The sequence below is a fragment of the Chiloscyllium punctatum genome, chromosome 44, assembly GCF_047496795.1.
Source record: "Chiloscyllium punctatum isolate Juve2018m chromosome 44, sChiPun1.3, whole genome shotgun sequence".
In the NCBI taxonomy this organism is placed as follows: Eukaryota; Metazoa; Chordata; class Chondrichthyes; order Orectolobiformes; family Hemiscylliidae; genus Chiloscyllium; species Chiloscyllium punctatum.
Genome location: NC_092782.1, coordinates 40,152,241 through 40,170,947, shown reverse-complemented (window position 1 = coordinate 40,170,947; position 18,707 = coordinate 40,152,241). Strand labels below are relative to the sequence as shown.

Below are 18,707 nucleotides of genomic sequence, written 5' to 3'. Positions count from 1 at the left end.
ACTGGGCCAAAGAGCATCTCTGGACTCTATGCTTGCTCACATTGTGCCTACAGCATCATTGTCTTGCCTTACTTTGTTTTTGTCCCTCAACCAGAGCTTAAAACCCTATGTCTTGCGTTACTGTTTAAGGCAGACACAAAGCCATACAACTTGTAGTAGCTGTTAGCAGTCATCAATCAAGGGGCTGGATGTGTTCCTGTACAATGTCACATCTGCATCATCTGCCAGCAACATACACAGTAAACACACTGCATGTGCTTCAGCCATACCTCAGACTTAGTCTGACTTAGGGCTTCTCCCCAAGGAAAACTGTCAGGGGGTACCAGTACAGTAAGTTGAGTATCATTTGATATCAGTCTAAGGGCTTGGACATGGTCAGTCAGACACTTGAAGTGTTCAAGGTGAGGGGATTTGTTTCTGTACAGTCCAAGGACTGGGGGATATTCAGTCCTACAGGTCCAGTCAGTTGGGAACTGAACAAACATCTGTCAGGGGTCTGGTCGATTGTCAGTCCAGTCTGTCCATCTAATTTCATCACTGGGTGAGCCATGATAAATCCTGGGACTCAGCGCAATGGAAATCAGGTTTCGTCAGGGCGATTGCCGATAGGGAAGTTGGGGAAATCTAGTTCTGTGGATTGAAGGCAGCATGCTGAGATGAAGAGAAGACCATTGTTGCGAAGGCGAGAACAAAATATAATAGGGTAGACTACTTTATATTGGGGGATATAGATTACTACAGGAGGTGATGGTCACAAACTCGACAGGGGTCAGTGCAGCACGATAGTTGGCATGACTAAGCTGAAGGCCACACTGGGTATTGTGGCCAGAACAGCACTCCCTTGGACAGCCTTTTAGGACAGCCTTCCTGATGAAGAGCTTTTGCCCGAAACGTCGATGTTCCTGCTCCTCTGCTGCCTGACCTGCTGTGCTTAGCACCACTCTAATCTTGACAGCTTCTAGGACAGGCTGGGTAACCTATAAGAGCTTGGTTCTTGTATTTGTAAATTAAAATTCACAAATCTAAATTTATATATGCGATGAAGTGCCAGTCAATGGGGATCCTGGAAGGTTTCAGCAGTGGTGAGTATTTCTGTCGCTCATTAGAGGGAAGATTGGACGAATGGAATGCCATAGAGGCATAGTCCATTGGTAATGAGAAGTGTTGCAGGTAATAGCATAAGAAACCTCTCCACAGTTCTTGGAGAGAAAGACTTCATGAAACTTAACAAAACTGACACTTAGTCGATTTCTGGTAAAATTCAGCCCATAGACTTTCATTATGACTTTCTTTATTGCTATATAAGACAGCAGTCTAGTGTTGAGACTGAAGAATAAGATAGTTGAGCTGAGAGGACACCTAGGCACGTAGGAATATGTTGACCAAGACTTGGCTGAAAGGAGTGGTCTCTGAACATTCCTGTTTACAAGGTATTCCGTTAGATGAATTAGAGAATGGGATAAAAGAGAGGGTTGACAACTTTTATCAAGAATGAATTGTAGCAGTGAGGAGGGTTGGTTTCACAAAAAGATCATTAAATAAGGCCATGTTGATCATAGTAAAAAACACAGAAGGGGAAAGTGCATTTTTGGGTGTGTGCTGTAGGCCCCCAAAGAGTCAGGGAGAGAGAGGGGAAATATGTAATCAAATTTCAGAAAAATGCAAGAATAATAAATCAGGAATAGTGGGTAATTTTAATTACCCAAATATTAACTAGGATAGTTTTAATGTTTAAGGTTGGGAGGGAATTAAGTTGTAAATTGCATCCAGGAGAAAGTCCAACAAGGGGGTGGGGGGTGGGGGGGGGGGGGGGGGGGGGGGGGGTGGAGGGGGGAGCGGGGAGCCAGTTATGTACATAATATTGAAAAATGAATGTGGGCAAATACAAGAAGGGATCATTTTGGAGATAATGAGTGATAATTCAGCTAGATTTTGGATGGCTATGGGATAGGAGAAGAATGGCAGGAATAAAAATTCTAAACTGGAGAAGGGTGAATTTTATTTAGGTAAAGGTACGATTTAGTCCAAGTGGGAACAGCTACTGTGTGTGTAAGTGTAATAGGAAAGCAAAGAGCATGCATGAGAAAGCATTGGTAGGTGGAATAAGAGAAAACCCAAAGGTTATTTTTAATAAGATATATAAAGAGAAGAAAATATATAAGAAAATACTTAAGGCAGGACCATAAAGAGAAATGTGGGCACAGTTCTTAATAAATAAGTTGCATCAATCTTCACAAAGAAAACAACAATGCAGACATAGACATCAAGGTGGAGGACTGTGAAATAGTAAAGAGATTAATATGGAGTGAGAGGAGGCACTAGTGAGTTTAGCAGCCTTAAAAGAGGAAACTTGTGCCAGTCCATGTGAAATATTTCCCAGGATGTGGAGAGAGCAAGAGTGGAGACATTAGGGGACTTGTCAGTAATTTTCTAATTTTCTCTGGCCACAGGTGCGGTGCTAATGCCCCATTAATAAAAAAGGGAGGAAAGGGTAGATCAGAAAGTTATGGGCCCATTACTCTAACCACAGTGGTGGGTAAGTTATTGGAAAGTATCCTACAGAGCAGGATATGTCGGTACTTAGATACTGATTAAGGGTAGTTGACATGGACTTGTTAAGGAATGATCGTGTTTGACAGATATGAAGGAGTGAGGACAATGCACTTGGATGTGGGCTGCCTGGACTACAGCAAGGTTTTTAATAAGGGTTCCTCAAAGCAGACTGGACTAGAAAGCAAGAGCCCATGGTATCCAAGGCAAAATGCCACATTGGCTGAGAGGCAGGGAACAGAGGGTGATGGTATTGGGAAAGTTTGTGACTGTCTTTTTCCAGTGGGGGTCTTGAGGACTTGGTGCTGGGATCCTTGCTGGTTTTAGTATCATTAATGATTTGGACTTTTATCTGAGTGATACGATCATGAAGTTCACAGATGACGTGAAAATTGGTAGTAAAAACGGTGTTAAAGATAAAGGGAGACAGCAGTAAAACTGCAAGAGGACGTGGAGGGACTGGGCAGTTGGGCTGAGCAGTGGAAAATGGAATTCAACCTGGGGAAATTATGTAATGCACTTGGGAAGGGCTGACAGCAAGGGGCAATACTATGAATAGTAAGACATTGGAAAGTACTGAAAATCAATGGGTCCTCTGTGTGCATATCCACAAATCCTTGAAAGTAATTGGGCAGTTGAAGAAGTGGGGCTGAGAAGACACATAGAATATTTGCCTTTATTAGCTAAGGCCGAGGTTACAAGACCAAAAAAGTTCTGTTGTAATTATATAAAATGCTGGTCCGGCCATAATTGGAAAACTATGTGCAATCCTGGTCACGTCATTATAGGGAAGGAAGTAGTTGCAATCAACAGGGTGCAGAGGAGATTTATGACATACTGTCTGGACTGGAAGATCAGAGCTATGAGAAAAGATTGGATAGGCTGGGGTTGTTTTACCTGGAGCAGCAAAGATTGAGAGGGACCTATGAGGGGCATAGATAGGATAGGAATGCACTCTTCCCATTCGTAGAGGGGTGAATAACCAGGAGACATAGATTTGAGGTAAGAGGTAGAAGTTTAAGAGGGGGGTGAATTTTTCACTTGGTGCCTGAAATGATGATTGTAACAGAAATTCTCGTAATTTTTAACAGTATTTATACGTTACTTGCATTGCCACATTGTTCAGGGTTATGGAAAAGCAGGAAAGTGAGATTTGCATAGTCAGATCTTTATTATGAAGTGGAGGTGCCAGTGTAGGATTGGGATGGACAAAGTCAAAAGTCACATGACACCAGGTTATAGTCGAACAGGTTTATTTGAAATCTCAAACTTTGAGTGCTGCTCCTTCATCCCACTTGACTGCTTCTGAAAGCTTGTGGTTTTAAATAAACCTGTTTGATTATAACCTGGTGTCTTGTGACTTCAGATCTTTGTAAACCAGCATGTCCACGATGGCCCAAATGGTCTTCTGTGTTGTGAATGTCAGTGAGTCTGAGTCAATTTGGGACATTTAACAGTATACAAATGCAAGTTCTTTACTTTAAAAAAAAAATGCATTTCTCAAAGTGAAATTGGGAACTTGCAAACTAGTGGAAAAAATGAGTAGGTCAAAAATTGCTTAAATTGAACTTAAGTATTTTGTCAATCTTAAGTGAACTATCAAAGACCTATTCTAAAGTAATTTTTAGGTGATAGTTTTATATCAAAATCACTCTTTGGTTTCTTGTTTCAATTGGAAATGTCTGAAAAGATTGATCACACCTATTTTTTAAATAGATTGAAGCAGATATTATGCTTTTAATTATGAAATTTCATCTTTGAAAGATCAGTCTAAATTCCAGTGACAGACAATTCCAAATTTTATGTGATGGTGAGCACAGATCTTCAGTGATGTACTAGAATCAGTTCAGAGTTATCTAAATGGGCTGACTTCTAAACTCTTATTCTTCTATTGTAAATTCTATAATACTGACCAAACAATCTGTGCTTTGTATCTTAAATTTCTCTTTTACGATTAACATTTATTACAGCATAAGCATTTCACGGAAGATATCCAGACAAGACAGTATCGATCAATAGAAGTTCTGATTGGTGCTGGGTATAGCACACCGGCTGATATATGGAGTACTGCCTGTATGGTGAGCTAAGAATTTTACATTTCAATCAAGTAAATTTTCAAAGACAACAGAAGACAATGTAACTTTTATCGCCCTTTTTTTATATTGAATTTTTCTACAGATAGATATGTCAGTGATGTAATTTGTAAATTTAATCTTGATAATTTTAGTGTACAGAATTTATTCTTATAATTTTGAGATTGAGAAGATTATAGGCTCAAGTCCCAGGTAAGTACAAAATCATGACTGTTAGTGCAATATGAGAGAAAGATTCATGGTTAGAGGTGCTTTCTTGCATAAAAACAGATAGAATGCAACAAAGTAGGGATAAACCAGAAACAATATATTACAAATCTTGTCACAATCTCCAAGATTTTGAAGTGACAAGTGGCAATTCACCTAACTGTGTTGAGGCTGTAATTCAATGAACATGTATATAGGTTGTTTTACTGTAATGCAATAATCACATTCCTCTGCAGCCTCACGCTATGAAAAACTGCTATAGAAAATCGCGCTGTAGAAGATCACTATAGAAAATTGTTATACCCGCTCCGTAGAAAGTTTGTGTTATCCAAACAGTATCCACAATTCATCAATTGCATTATAGCCAATTCACATTGACGAAGCACAAGTTATACCAGAAAGACCTGTACAAATAAAAATTGTCAATAAAGACTTTGTAGCTTTCACAGCATTTTATAAAATTCATCCAATCCTTCTGACATGTCCTGAATAACATTCCTCCCTCAACCAATAGAGCTACAGGTCATTTAATAATTAACTTTAACTTCATGAGAACTTCCTGGGTACATACAGGCTGTCACTTCTCCTGATATAACTGCATTAATTCATTCATTGAATATAATGACCTTTTAAATTGCCACGTGGGAGCAAAGGTTCACATTCATATGATCTTTCCTTTGTTGGAAAATTGCATTAATCAAATTTTTTGCTTGTAGAACAAAGCAAGCAATAACCCAAATGCTTTTGTGATCCAACCATGTCAATGTTTTGTCCTGGTGCAAGTTCAATTACGAAAGTTGTAATCCTCATATTCGCCATTTCAAATGAGCTGACAAGCATTCCAGCTTCTCAGCATTCTGTGTCTTAGGAAACCTGTATCTTGAATGTACATGCTGCTGCATCTGCAATCTCTACCACTTACAATATCAAGACCAACAGCTGCATGAGAACACCATCCTCTAACAAATTCCCTTCCAGGTCATGTTTTGACTTGGGTGAGCATTACTATTCACTAATCATTGCTGGGTCAATATCCTGGAACTCCGTATTAAAGCATTCTGAGCATCTTCCTAACATGAATCTCTACGTCTTAAGGTGCAGCACCATCTTTGCCTGTTTTGAGATGCCCATGATATGAATGTTGATTTTATGACATCCAAGCCTTCACAATTAATTTTCAAGAACTTTTCTAAGACTTCACAATACAAGTTCAAATGTTTTATTTACTCATTCATGGGAAGTGGATATTGCTGGATGGTCCAGAATTTATTGCCCATTGCTAATGTCTTAGAGAAAGTGGTGGTAATTTGCTTTCTTGAACCACTGCAGTCCATTTTGTGTCATTGCACCTACAGTGCTGTAAGGGAGGGAATTCAAGGATTTTAACCCAACCATGCTGAAGGGTCGGCAATATATTGTTATGTCAGGACTGCAAATAGTTTAGAGGGAGCTTGTCGATGATGGTGTTCCTACTTATCTAATGTCCTTATATTTCTAGATGGTATTGGTCATAGTTTGGGAGCTGCTATTTAAAGTTCCATGGTGAATGTCAGCAGTGCATCTTGTATGTTTTATATTTTAACATGTAAAGTTAAAAGGCATTGGAATGAGGGTATGGTATTGACATGGATAGAAAACTGGTTGGCAGACAGGAAACAAAGAGTAGGAATAAATATAATTTTCTGAGTGGAAGCTCGTGACCACTGGGGTACCCCAGGGATTACTGCTTGGATTCCAGCTATTCACAATATAATGATATAGGTATGAAAATGTAATGTAATATCTCCAAGTTTACAGATGAGACAAAGCTGGTAGGGAGGGATCAATTGTGAGTGAGAATGTAGAAATGCTTCAGTGTGATTTGGACAAGTTGAGTGAGTGGACAAATGCATAACAGATGAAATATACTGTGATTAAATGGAAGATTATCCATTTTGGTGGCAAAAACAGGAAGGCAGCCTGTTTTGAATGGTGATAAATTGAGAAAGGGGTAGTGCTGCGAGATCTGGGTTTCTTTGTACACCAATCATTGAACATTGGCTTGTAGGTGCAGTAGGCAGGGAAGAAGATAAATGGTATGCTGATCTTCATAGTGACATGATTTGAGTACTGGAGTAGGTGTGTCTTGCTGCAATTGTACAAGGCCTTAGTGAGGCCACAGATGGAATATTGTGTATAGTTTTCACCTCCCAATCTAGAAAGGATGTTCTTGCTTTGGAGTGTCTACAACAAAGATTAAACAGACTGGCTGATGTTATGAAGAAAAGCTGAATTAATTAGAACAATATTCACTGGAATTTAGAAGAATGAGGGTGGGGTGAAATCTCAAAGAAACCCATAAAATTTGAGCAGGATGGTAGGGAACATTACTCCTGTGTTTACCCTATGACCAGGGAGTTGAGAACAAGGGATCACTGTCTTAAGGGTGTGGAATAGGCCATTTAGGACTGAGATGAGGAGAAATTTCTTCATTCAGAGTGATCAAACTGTGGAGTTCTCCGCTACAGACAGCGGTTGAGGCCAAAAAGTTGAATGTTTTCAAAAAGGAGGTAGATATACGGTACTTTATGGACCTGTGATAAAATGTCAAATAGTATATACCTCAAAGGAAGGTATATAATACAGGTTACTGTTCTATCATGATCTCCGAGTAGTCAACCTCTTGACAACCAGAATATTTGATGAACCGGCACACTCCTGGTCCCATAGGTGCTGGTTAATAAAAAGTGTACTGTACTGTTTTTGTGCTAAAGAGATCAAAGGGAATGGGACAAAAGCAATAACACAATACTGCATTCAATGATCAGCCATGATCATATTGAATAGTGGAGCAGGCTCAAAGGGCCAAATGGCTTGCTCATCTTCCTACTTTGTGTTTTTCTATGGTACATATTGCTGCTATTGAGCATTGTTGGTGAAGGGAGTGAATGGTTTTGGTGCCAGTCAAGTAGGCTGCTGTTCTGGACTGTCAAGATTCTCTTTGCTACCTTCCCCCACCCTCCCCTCTGACCGATCACCTCCATCCCCACCCCCATTCACCTGTTGTACTCTTTGCTGTCTTCTCCCCAACACCCCCCCCCCCCCCTACTCTTCCCCCCCCCCCCCCCCCCCCCCCCCCCCCCAGAATTAATCTCTCCACCCTGGAGGTTCCCTGCCTCCATTCCTGATGAAGGGCTTTTGCCTGAAATGTCAATTTTACTGCTCCTTGGTGCTGCCTGACCTGCTGTGCTTTTCTAGCACCACTGATCTAAACTCTGGTTTCCAGCATCTGCAGTCCTCACTTTTGCCCTGTGTCAAGATTCTTGTGTATTGTTGCAGCTGCATTCATCCAGGTAATGGAGAATATTCCATCTCACAAATGACTTGTGACTTCTAGTCAATGGACTGGCTTTGGGCAGCCAGAAAGTGAGTTACTGACTGCAGGATTCCTCAACCTCACCTGCTTTTGTAGACAAAGTATTTATATGGTTAATCCAATTCAATTTCTTGTCAATTGTAAATCTCAGGATCTTGATTGTGGGGGTTAGGTGATTCTAATGTTGAATGTCAAGGTTTGATGGTAAGATTTTTTTCTGGTTGGAGTTGGTATTTGTGTGACATGGACATCTTTTGCCACTTGTTAGCCCTGTGGGTGCGTAAATTCAGGAGGGAGGCAGGCAGGACTCATGCAAGTGGAAGACTTTTATTCATGCAGAAACTGGTTAATGCAGGGAGAGGGCTAGATAATCTTCCCCAAACCTGGCCTCAATGTGAGAAATCAATGTTTGGCTCAGATCGGAAGAGAGATCAATAACACACTCTAATTTTGCAGTAAAGAACAGTATTCTTATACATTTTGAGTTACAGTGATCACATACAATGTGTGGTCACTATGTTCTTCCCTCTTACTCCATATATCCAATCCTATGGGAAACCTAATCAATGATGGGCATTACTATGGACAGCCCCAGGTTCCATGATCTTGTCGTGTTTAACAGACACTATAATCTATAGGCCTTGGGATCTTCCTATGCATCCTATTCATTCACATACCAAAATACTCTTTCGGGTCATCTCAGGCTGGCTTCTCTCTCAGGACAGCTTGAATTCTGTTATTCATTGTATTTCATTTTATCAAATTCACTTACTCCTCATATATAATTAGGACAATGGAAAATGTGTAAAAATGCAAAGACAGTTAGTTTTAACTTGCTATAAGATTTGTAATATTGATTTCTGTTGTAACGTTAGTTATAAAAGTGTAAAATAATAGTTATTTCTACTGTTAAAATTTGATTAATGGGCTGTGAACAATCTATTTTGTTCAAGGTGTAAAAGAAGTCTTTTCCTAAAGCTAGTTAACTTCACATCTAGTTTTGAGTGCTTTTCCTTTAATATCTATTTTGAAAACTACCCCTATGATTCTCTAAACAATTTTTAGATCCTATTGCTTAATATTGCAAGTAATTAATTTCCAAGAAACAATTAATTACTACAAAATAACTTTAATTCCCTGAGCAGCTGCACTGACAAAGGCTAATCTGGCTGGTTCCTTATCAAAACTGTGGAATGATTGCTGCTCAAGGCCCTTTTTACTGGCTTTGGAGTAGCTCTCTTCAAAGGTACCATTGTTCCACTTAAAGGCTAGAACAGGCTGTTTGTCCTGTTTATCTCTTTTCAGCCATTTTGTGTTAAAACAAGTTGCTTATTCTACTTTTCATTTGCTGGCAATTTTGTGTAAGCGGGCACGAGCCATTTTGGTATAAGCAGGTACGGACCATTCCTGCAAGCCCAAACATGGATATTGTCCTAGTCCTGTGGCATTTGGACATGTACTGCTTCAGTATCTGAGGAGTCACAAAATGGTGCTGAACAATGTGCAATTATCAATGAATATCCCCACTTCTAACCTTCTGATGGGAGGAAGGACATTGATAAAGCAGCTGAAGATGTTTGGACTTAGGGCACTGCCATGAGGAACTCCTATAGTGATGTCCTAGAGCTGAGATAACTGACCTCCAATAACCACAACACTCTTCTTTTATGCTAGATATGACTCCAACTAGCTGAGAGTTTTCCCCTTCATTCTCATTTATTCCTGTTTCGCTAGGGTTCCTTGATGCTAGACACAGTCAGATCTTTTTTGATTTCAAATGCAGTCACTCTCACTTCACCTTTTGGAATTCAGCTTTTTTGCCTATGTTTGAACCAAAGCTGTAATGAGTTCAGGAGCTGAGTGGCACTGCGGAACCCAAACTGAGCATCAATGAGCATGTTATTGCTAAGAAAGTGATGCTTGATAGCATTGTTGCTGACATCTTGCATCATTTTACTGATGAGTAGGTTAGGTTAAATTTGTCTTGCTCTTTGTGGACAAGATTTGCCTGGGTAATTTTTCACATTGCTGGACCAGCTTGGCTAGTGTGGGGTAGGTTCTACAGCACACATCTTTAAAGCTATTGCCCCAGTATGTTGTCAAGGTTTATTGCCTTGGCTGTATCAATGCCTTCAGCTGTTTCTTAGGGTGATATTGGGGTGAATTTGTATCCATGAGGTAAATCAAATTGGCCGAAGATCAAGTGGGATCTGTGGTGCTGGGGACTTCTGGAGGAGGCTAAGATGGATTACCACTTGGTACTTCTGGATAAAGATCGTTACAAATGTTTCAGCCTTAGCTTTTGCACTGATTTATTGGGGTCCCCACCACTGAAGTTGGGAATGTTTGAGAAGCCTCCTCTTCCTTCGCTGAGTTAATTGTCCACCACTATCCATGAGAAAATGTGGCAGGACTGCAGAGCTTGTATCTGAACTAATGGTTGTGGAATTGCTTAGCTCTATTCATCACTTGTTGCTTATGCTGTTTGTATGCAAGTAGTCCTGCATTGCAGCTTCACCAGGTTGATGCTTTATTGTGAGGTTTGACTGGTGTTGCTCCTGACATGCTTTCCTGAACTCTTCATTGAACCATGGTTTATCCTGGTTTAATATTAATAGCATAATTTCAATAGCCTCACCTTTTTGCTTATTGTTAATTAGTATCCAAAAACCCAAAAGTGAAAAGTACTGCCTTTTCTGCTTCATTGATCCTGTTGACAACTGGCAGCTGGATTGTTTTGCGTTCCATTTGACACCCTAAACAGTGGCTGACTAATAGTGCTCTTTTCTTTGACTCAAAAGGTCATGGTTCAAATCATAGTTCAAAAGACTCAAATCCAAAATCTAAACTGGTACTCCAGTGCTGTACTGAAGGAGTGCCATTGTTGGACAGGATGTCTTTCAGCCAAAACATTAAAACAAGTCTCCATCTCTCATCTCCTGTCAATGTAGAAGTTCCCATAGGACAATGCACAAAAATCAGTGGTATTCTCTGACCTAACCAATGCTTATACAACAGCCACATAATCATTAAAACAAAATATAATAATCTATATTATCTCACTATTTTTAGTGGACTCTTTGAGTTCAAAACACCAAACAATTTTGGATGAAAATGGGTCCCTGGATCCAAAATGTTAACTCTGCTTTCTGTCCATAGATTCTGCAAGACCTGCTGAGTTTTCCCAGCAATTTCTGCTTTTGTTTCTTTCTCAGTTCAAATTGATTATCATGTTTTATAGGTTGCGATGCAAGTGTTGCAATATTTTCCAAAATTGAATGTAAAGCACTTAAGGACATCCTCATTGAAAGGAGCTCATTTTTAGACTGATCAACTTTAGCAATGGTGCACTTATCAAATGGCTTACTGATCTGCTTACCAGATGGCCAGAAAGTCTTACTGCTCAAATATTGCTTTCCTTGTGCTTGCTTGCCCAACTGCTGCAGAGCTTTCCATTCATGTTTCAATAACTTCCAGAAGTTGACTCCTTGACACCTATTAATTTATTTATTAACATTTTTTTAACATCAGAATTTTGGCAGAGAGGTAACACCTATTCCAACAAATCCTGACAAACCTATCCCAACAGTCACTGCATCAGAGCTCAGATCAGTTTTCCTTCGTGTGAATCCAAGGAAAGCGATGGGACCAGATGGAGTACCAGGCCGTGCACTCAGAGTATGCGCAGATCAACTGGCAGAGGTCTTCTTGGACATCTTTAACCTCTCCCTGCAACAGGCCACTGTCCCTGCCTGTTTCAAGAGGGCCAACATCATCCCTGTGCCTAAGAAGGCTCTTAGAGCATGTTTCAATGACTATCGCCCAGTGGCCCTATGTTTGGCCAGTGGTCATGAAGTACTTTGAAAGGCTGGTCATGGCATTAATCAACTCCAGCCTCCCCTCAACTCTTGACCCACTCCAGTTTGGCCTATTGGACCAACAGATCCACGTTAGGTGCCATATCACTTGCCCTTCACTCCTCCCGAGAACATCGTGACACCAAGTACAGCTATGTAAGAATCCTACTCATTGACTACAATTCAGCTTTCAACACTACTATCCCGTCAAGATTGATTGATTAGTAAACTTAGTGATCTCGAACTTATGCCTCATTGTCTGCAACTGGATCCTCAGTTTCCTGACCCGCAGGCCACCATCAGTGAAGATTGGGGACAATATTTCATTCTCACTAACGCTCAACACAGGAGGCCTCCCCCCCCCACCCCACCAGGGTACTGTACTCCCTGTACACCCATGACTGCGTCGCCAAACACCTGACCAATGCCATTTACAAGGTCGCTGATGACACCACCATAGTCAATCGAATCTCAGATGGCGACAAAACAGACTAAAGACGGGAGGTGGAAAACCTGGAAAAATGGTGCACTGAGAACAACCTAGCTCTCAATCCCGGCAAAACCAAGAATCTCCTTATTGACTTTCGGCGGAATGTTACTCATGCCCCGCTACACATTGACAGCACAGAGGTGAAACGAATAGTACAGAAGCCTCAACACATGCACCAGCCGATTTTGAAACAGTTTCTACCCCCCTGTTGTTAGAATACTGAATGGACTCTCAAACTCTTAGCATTTGCCTGTACCTGTGTTTTTGTTTTTGCTGCTGTTTACGTATTATTTACTTATCTATGCTTCTTAACTATGTGATCTGCCTGTATTGCTTGGAAGACAAAGCTTTTCACTGTGCCTCGGTACACATGACAATGAATTCAATTTAATTCAATTCAATTCAACATCCTTCCATTAAGTGCCTAACTCTCAATGTACATATGGTGATTTCTTTAATAAATGTCTCAGGATCCACACTACCACTAAGAATAGTGAATTTTATTTTCATTTGACTCATGGAATGTAAGTATCATTGACAAGGCTTGCATTTATTGCCCATTCCAAATTCTTTTGAGATGACAGTGGTGAACTACTATGATGACAACTGAAGAATAGATGGGAGCAAATTACTGCAGATGCTGGAATCTATACTGAAAACAATAAATGCTGGAGGTCACAGTGGGTCAGACAGCATCCATGGCAGAGAGAACAAGCTAACATTTTAAGTCTAGTTGACTTTTCATCAGAGCTGAAGTGAAGTGTGGTGGAATATACTTCTAACATAGTTAGGGATGGTATGGGTAGTTCATTTCGGAGGGCAGCTAAAAGTCAACTACATTCCTGTGGAGAATGAAGAAGAATTTCTTCAGCCAGAGGGTTGTTTATCTGTGGAATTCATTTCCACTGAAGTCTCTGGAGGCCAAGTCATTGAGTGTATTTAAAATAGAGATAGGTTCTTGATTAGTAAGGGGATCAAGGGTTACAGGGAGAAGGCAGGAAAATGGGGTTCAGAAACATATCGGCCAAGATCAAATGGCGGACCAGACTCAATGTGCTGAATGTTCTAATTCAATTCCTATTTTACATGGTCTAAGACCAGACTGTACTAAGAATAGCAGATTTCTTCCATCAAAGGATGCAAGTGAATCATATGGGTATTTATGACCGTCATGACTGACCTCCATTGCTGATGTCAGCCTTTGAATTCCAGATTTATTTAATTCACTGATATTGAATGCCTTGGCTGCCATGATAGGATGTGAAATAATGTCTTCAGCTCATTAGCCTGGGCTTCTGGAATACTGGTCCAGTAACAAGCAGCTTTTTCATGGGACATGCACATTGTCAGCAAGCACAGCATTTGTGGTTCATCCCTAATTGCCTTGAGAGCAATTATGAGTTAACCACATTGCTGTAAGTCTGGAATCACATATGGAGCAGACCAGATAAGGTTGGCAGATTTTTGTTCTCCCAAAGTGAACCAAATGGGATTTTACAATGATCTTTGATAGATTGGTGGTTATCCTTGCTTCTATTACTGAAACTAGCTTTCAATTCCAGATTTTATTGAGATAAATTGTATCTGGGATAAATGAGATTTGGACCAGTGTACTCTGAGCAGAAATCTTGACCTCTGAATTATTATTCCAGTGATATTACCATTATGACACCAACTCCCCATTCTGCTTCCATCCCAATTAAAACAAAAGTTAACAAATATAGAAAGAGCTGAAGAAACTACAGCAGGTCTGGCAGCATCTATGGAAAGAAAAAACAAAGTTAACGAGTCCAGTGATCCTTCTTCAGAATTTAAAACAGCTCAGAAATTGTGATATTTGTGCTGACGATAGGGTGGAGCTACAACAAGCGAGTTGAATAGATGGAGTAGGTACCTAGAGAGAGGAAACAAAAGGGCAGCAGGATTGCTCATAGCAAACTAGTAAAGATGTAAATGGTGATTTTTTTTATTTGTCTTTTTTTCCATCCATTCACAGGGTATGGGCATTACTGGCCAGGCCACATTTTATTGCCCATCCCTAATTGTCCAGAGGGCAGTTAAGAGTCAACCACATTGCTGTGGGTCTGAGTTGTATGTAGACCCAACTTGATAAGGACAGCAGTTTCCTTCCTTAAAGGGCATTAATGAACTGGATGGGTTTTTTTTCGACAGTAGTTTCAAGGTCATCATCAGGCTCTTAATTCACAATTTTTATTGAATTTATCTATCATGGTGGGATTTAACCCAGATATCCAGAACATTACTGAGGATGAATAGTCAAGTGAGAATACCACTCAGCTGCCACCTCCCCTAAGGGTGTTAATGGAAAATGTGAGTTATTGTAAATGGGTTGGCTGTGTTGGGAGAAAGCCAGTCAGGGTAGGTAAAAACAAGGACTGCAGATGCTAGAAACCAGATTCTAGATTAGAGTGGTGCTGGAAAAGCACAGCAGTTCAGGCAGCATCTGAGGAGCAGGAAAATCGACGTTTTGGGCAACAGCCCTTCATCAGGAATAGCAAGCCTTTCAGAACAGGATGTGGGGTTAGGTAACAAACATGGGGGAAAAGTGTTCACGTTCTGAAATTGTTAAATTCAGTGTTGAATCCTGAGAACTATAAGTGGAAAATGAAGTCTTGGTCCTCTGGCTTATGTTGAGCTCCAGTGGATCATTTTTATAGATTAGTACATAAGTATTCACAAGGTGGACACAAGAAAGAGTTAAACAAACAAGCAATTACATGTGAGAGTGATGTGGAACTGAGAGGATGTCTTAGGAGTGGAGGAAGAGTGGATGAGGGTGTCCTAGAGGGATGATCTGTGAAGAATGCTGACAACGGAAGAGGAAAATGTGACTAATGGTGGTATCCAGCATTGGCTGCATATGATCCTTTGGATATAGAGGCTGATGGTGTGGAAAGTGAGGACAAGTGGGACCCTATTGTTGCTGTGGGAGGGTAGGGAAGGGGGTAAAGGCAGACGTACAGGAAACTGGTCAGCCTAGGGCCCCATTGACCATGGTGGCAGTGAATCTTCAGTTAAGGAAAAGGTGGACATATCTGGGAATCCCTGTGGAAAATGACATCATTAGAGAAGATGCAACAGAGACAGTGAAACTGAGAGAATGAAATGCTGCCCTGACAGGGTGTGAGGATGTATCATCAAGCTAACTGTGGGAGTCGGGGTTTGTAATCTGTATCAATGGTCTGAATATCCTAAATTTTAGGTTGTGTCTAGAGTCTCCCATTTCCATTTTTTAAGAAATTGGTACAGTCATAAACTAAATGGTCATTCCAATAACTTATTAGGTACTTCATGAATCTTTTTCCAATCATCTTGATTTTCAGAAGCATTACATTATGCTTCTGAGGAATTACATTGCGACTATGGCTCAGACCATAAGCAATGAAATTTATAATGATTCAGTTTCACACAGATTGTCATTTCTAAATATGAGAGTCTACATATTTTAAGACTGAAACTACTTACTTGTCACATTGATTGCAAATAATTTACACCAAAGAGATAATTTAAAGGTTAGGTTTTTTGGTTACCTTGTAAGAAGTAATTATTCTGACCGCTGTACACATCAACCATATTAAATTAGACAGTATCCTTCTGAATGTTTTGGCTGACAGTTTTCTTTCAAAGTAATACTGTGTGGCTGATGACCTCCTTCATATTAATTGTCAAAGCCCCAGCGATGTCAGGTTTGAGCAAATGTGATGTGAGGTTTAACATGAAAATTAAAAATTGTGACTTGCTGCTCCACTTTTACCTTATTGAAAATGGCATCTCGCAGATCTACCTCACCATTGGAATGCATTTTTGCTACTTGAAGTTTTCATGCTAGGTATAAATTAAATTCACCAGAAAAAGCCCAAGTTCCATCTATTTCAGCCAGAGCACTATTTTAATTATTAATTACTGGCAGTCGTCCTCTCTGATACTGAAGTAAATGACTAAGTGAGGAGTTTTTAATTGTTGTTGGAAGAGGCGAAATCGGAGTTTTATCTTTTTGATAACCTTTGTCTTTTCTCCTGTTACTCAATCCAGTTTTTCTACCCTTCTCTTTCTGTACTCAAGGTCTGACATTGAATTGCATCTTTTGACTTGTACTATGTCTGTGTCCTTGCTCTATTGAATTCCCAATTGTTCAGTCTGGTTGAGGAACTTCACAGTAGCTTGCCCTGCTCACTCAGGTCCCAGAGCAAGTTTACCTTTGTGCACAGTTATCAGCACAACTTCAGTAGCTTTCCATACAAAAACTTAAAAACATATATATGCAAGATATGTGTAACTGATGACAGACACTACTAGATACCTTGCCACAGCAAATTATGGACCTTTCTGTAGGTAGGCCTTCCTGGCCAAGTGACCTAATATGATGGACTTCTTTTGAATCTACCTTATTTGAAATATCCATTTGTATTGATTAATTTTCAAGAAACTATTTTCCTTTCTAAAATCAAAAAAGAGCCAGAGAACTGGAGATACTTGAAATCAGAATCAAAATCAGAAATTGTTGGCAAAACTCAGCAGGTCTGGCAGCATTTGTAGTGAGAAAACAGAGTTAACATTTTGGTTTTTCTGAGCAGGTTCTAGGGAGGGCTCCCTGGACCTGAAAAGTTAACTCTGTTTTCTCTCCACAATGCTGCCAGACCTGCTGAGTTTTGCCAACAATTTCTGATTTTGTATCTTTCCTTTTTGTCCCACTCTCTCTAGGAAGTAAAGAGGTAGTTAATTTGCCAGAAATGTAATAACACTTCTTTAAACAAAAAAGTGCTTAAAGATGGTTGACTTCCTTATTGAGGTAGCTTTCTCCTAATTCTAAGTATGTGTTAGAACATAAGCACCATTCTCTTCGGACCCTCTTCTATCCACCTCACTTCGACAACATTGAATTGTAGAGATGCTCGGAACGAAAGCTAGTCAAGGAAAGTACCAGTGCTCAGCCTCAGAAATGTAATGTAGATTGCGACTCTGATTGTGAAGCCGCTTCTTTGTGATGAGCTCTCTCACTAAATAGAGGTTTTGTAAATCTCATATAGGAGTGCGTTGTTCACATGAATGCTCAAATAAGACTTTTACAGATGCATATTCTAAGAATTCTACGAAGTAGGTCATACAATTGAGGAAAATAAGCACTTGGAAACCAAACAGTTCCCTTTGTTTTAAAAGTTCTTCTGATTAGAAGCAGGTAAATGTGTTCTGAACTGAATGGTTATGGGAAGAAGTACTCTACTGAATCTTTATTTTATGCTTTCAAAGGCCTTTGAACTTGCAACTGGAGATTATTTATTTGAACCTCATTCTGGTGAAGATTATTCCAGGGATGAAGGTAAGTATTTTTGCATATTTGAGAAGTTCATATTAAATTTTAATAGCTTAATTTAAAACCTCGTTGAAAGTTCATGTATGAAGATAATTTCAACACTAAATAAAACTGAAGATGTTGCATTTTGCATTCTGATTCAAATTAATTGATATAATCTGTGATAAAGTCGCTGCAACCACAACAGCCTTGAATTTATATTTTGGTTAAGTGATGAAGAATGGTACATAGGTGAAAAGATGCTCCTCTGAATTAGTATTAATCTGAATACACATTAACTTTCAAAGGGTAGAAATTTAACGTGCATTAAACTGAACCCGTTACAGTCAGAGGAACAAAATGGTAAGGGCATTGTTGAAAGAAATATTCCTTCAGTGTAACAAGAAGAACACATTCCAATTTTTTAAACTTCTGCATGTTTCAAAATGCAAAAATTAAAAGAAAACTGGTTCAACTTTCACAAACAAAAAATGCACCCTCATTTTCCAGTGGTTCAGTAGATATGGGAGGGGAACTCCTAAGCACATAAGTTTTGAGCCATGCAGTTGTTGTTTGAGCTTAGTGGACTTCCCCAACCAGATATGTTGAAGGCTTTATTCTAAGCCTATTGAGGTAGCAGAGGCTCTTGCAAGAGGTAGTGGAAGCTGTATGGATTGGTAGAGAGCTAATTTGATACTTAGATTTAAAAAGGGGGCTAGAACAAATTTGTGAAGCTACAAACTAGATTCCTCAATTTTATTCAGTCAAAACTTTTGGAATTTTTACTCCCAAACTTGTAATTAAAACGAATCTAGAGTGTGAGTTTGATTTATTGTTGTAATGT

The 18,707-nt window shown here is 39.8% G+C and overlaps 1 protein-coding gene across 6 annotated transcripts in view; it reads left to right on the top strand.

Annotated features, from left to right (window-relative positions):
• LOC140466907 (SRSF protein kinase 2-like) overlaps positions 1 to 18,707 on the top strand; it is a 220,224-nt gene that overhangs the window by 186,189 nt on the left and 15,328 nt on the right. For all 6 annotated transcript variants that reach the window (XM_072562715.1, XM_072562713.1, XM_072562714.1 and 3 more), the window contains 2 exons: positions 4,521 to 4,628; positions 17,821 to 17,890. In XM_072562715.1, coding sequence (XP_072418816.1) covers positions 4,521 to 4,628; positions 17,821 to 17,890 — 178 coding nt within the window. The remainder of the gene's footprint in view (positions 1 to 4,520; positions 4,629 to 17,820; positions 17,891 to 18,707) is intronic.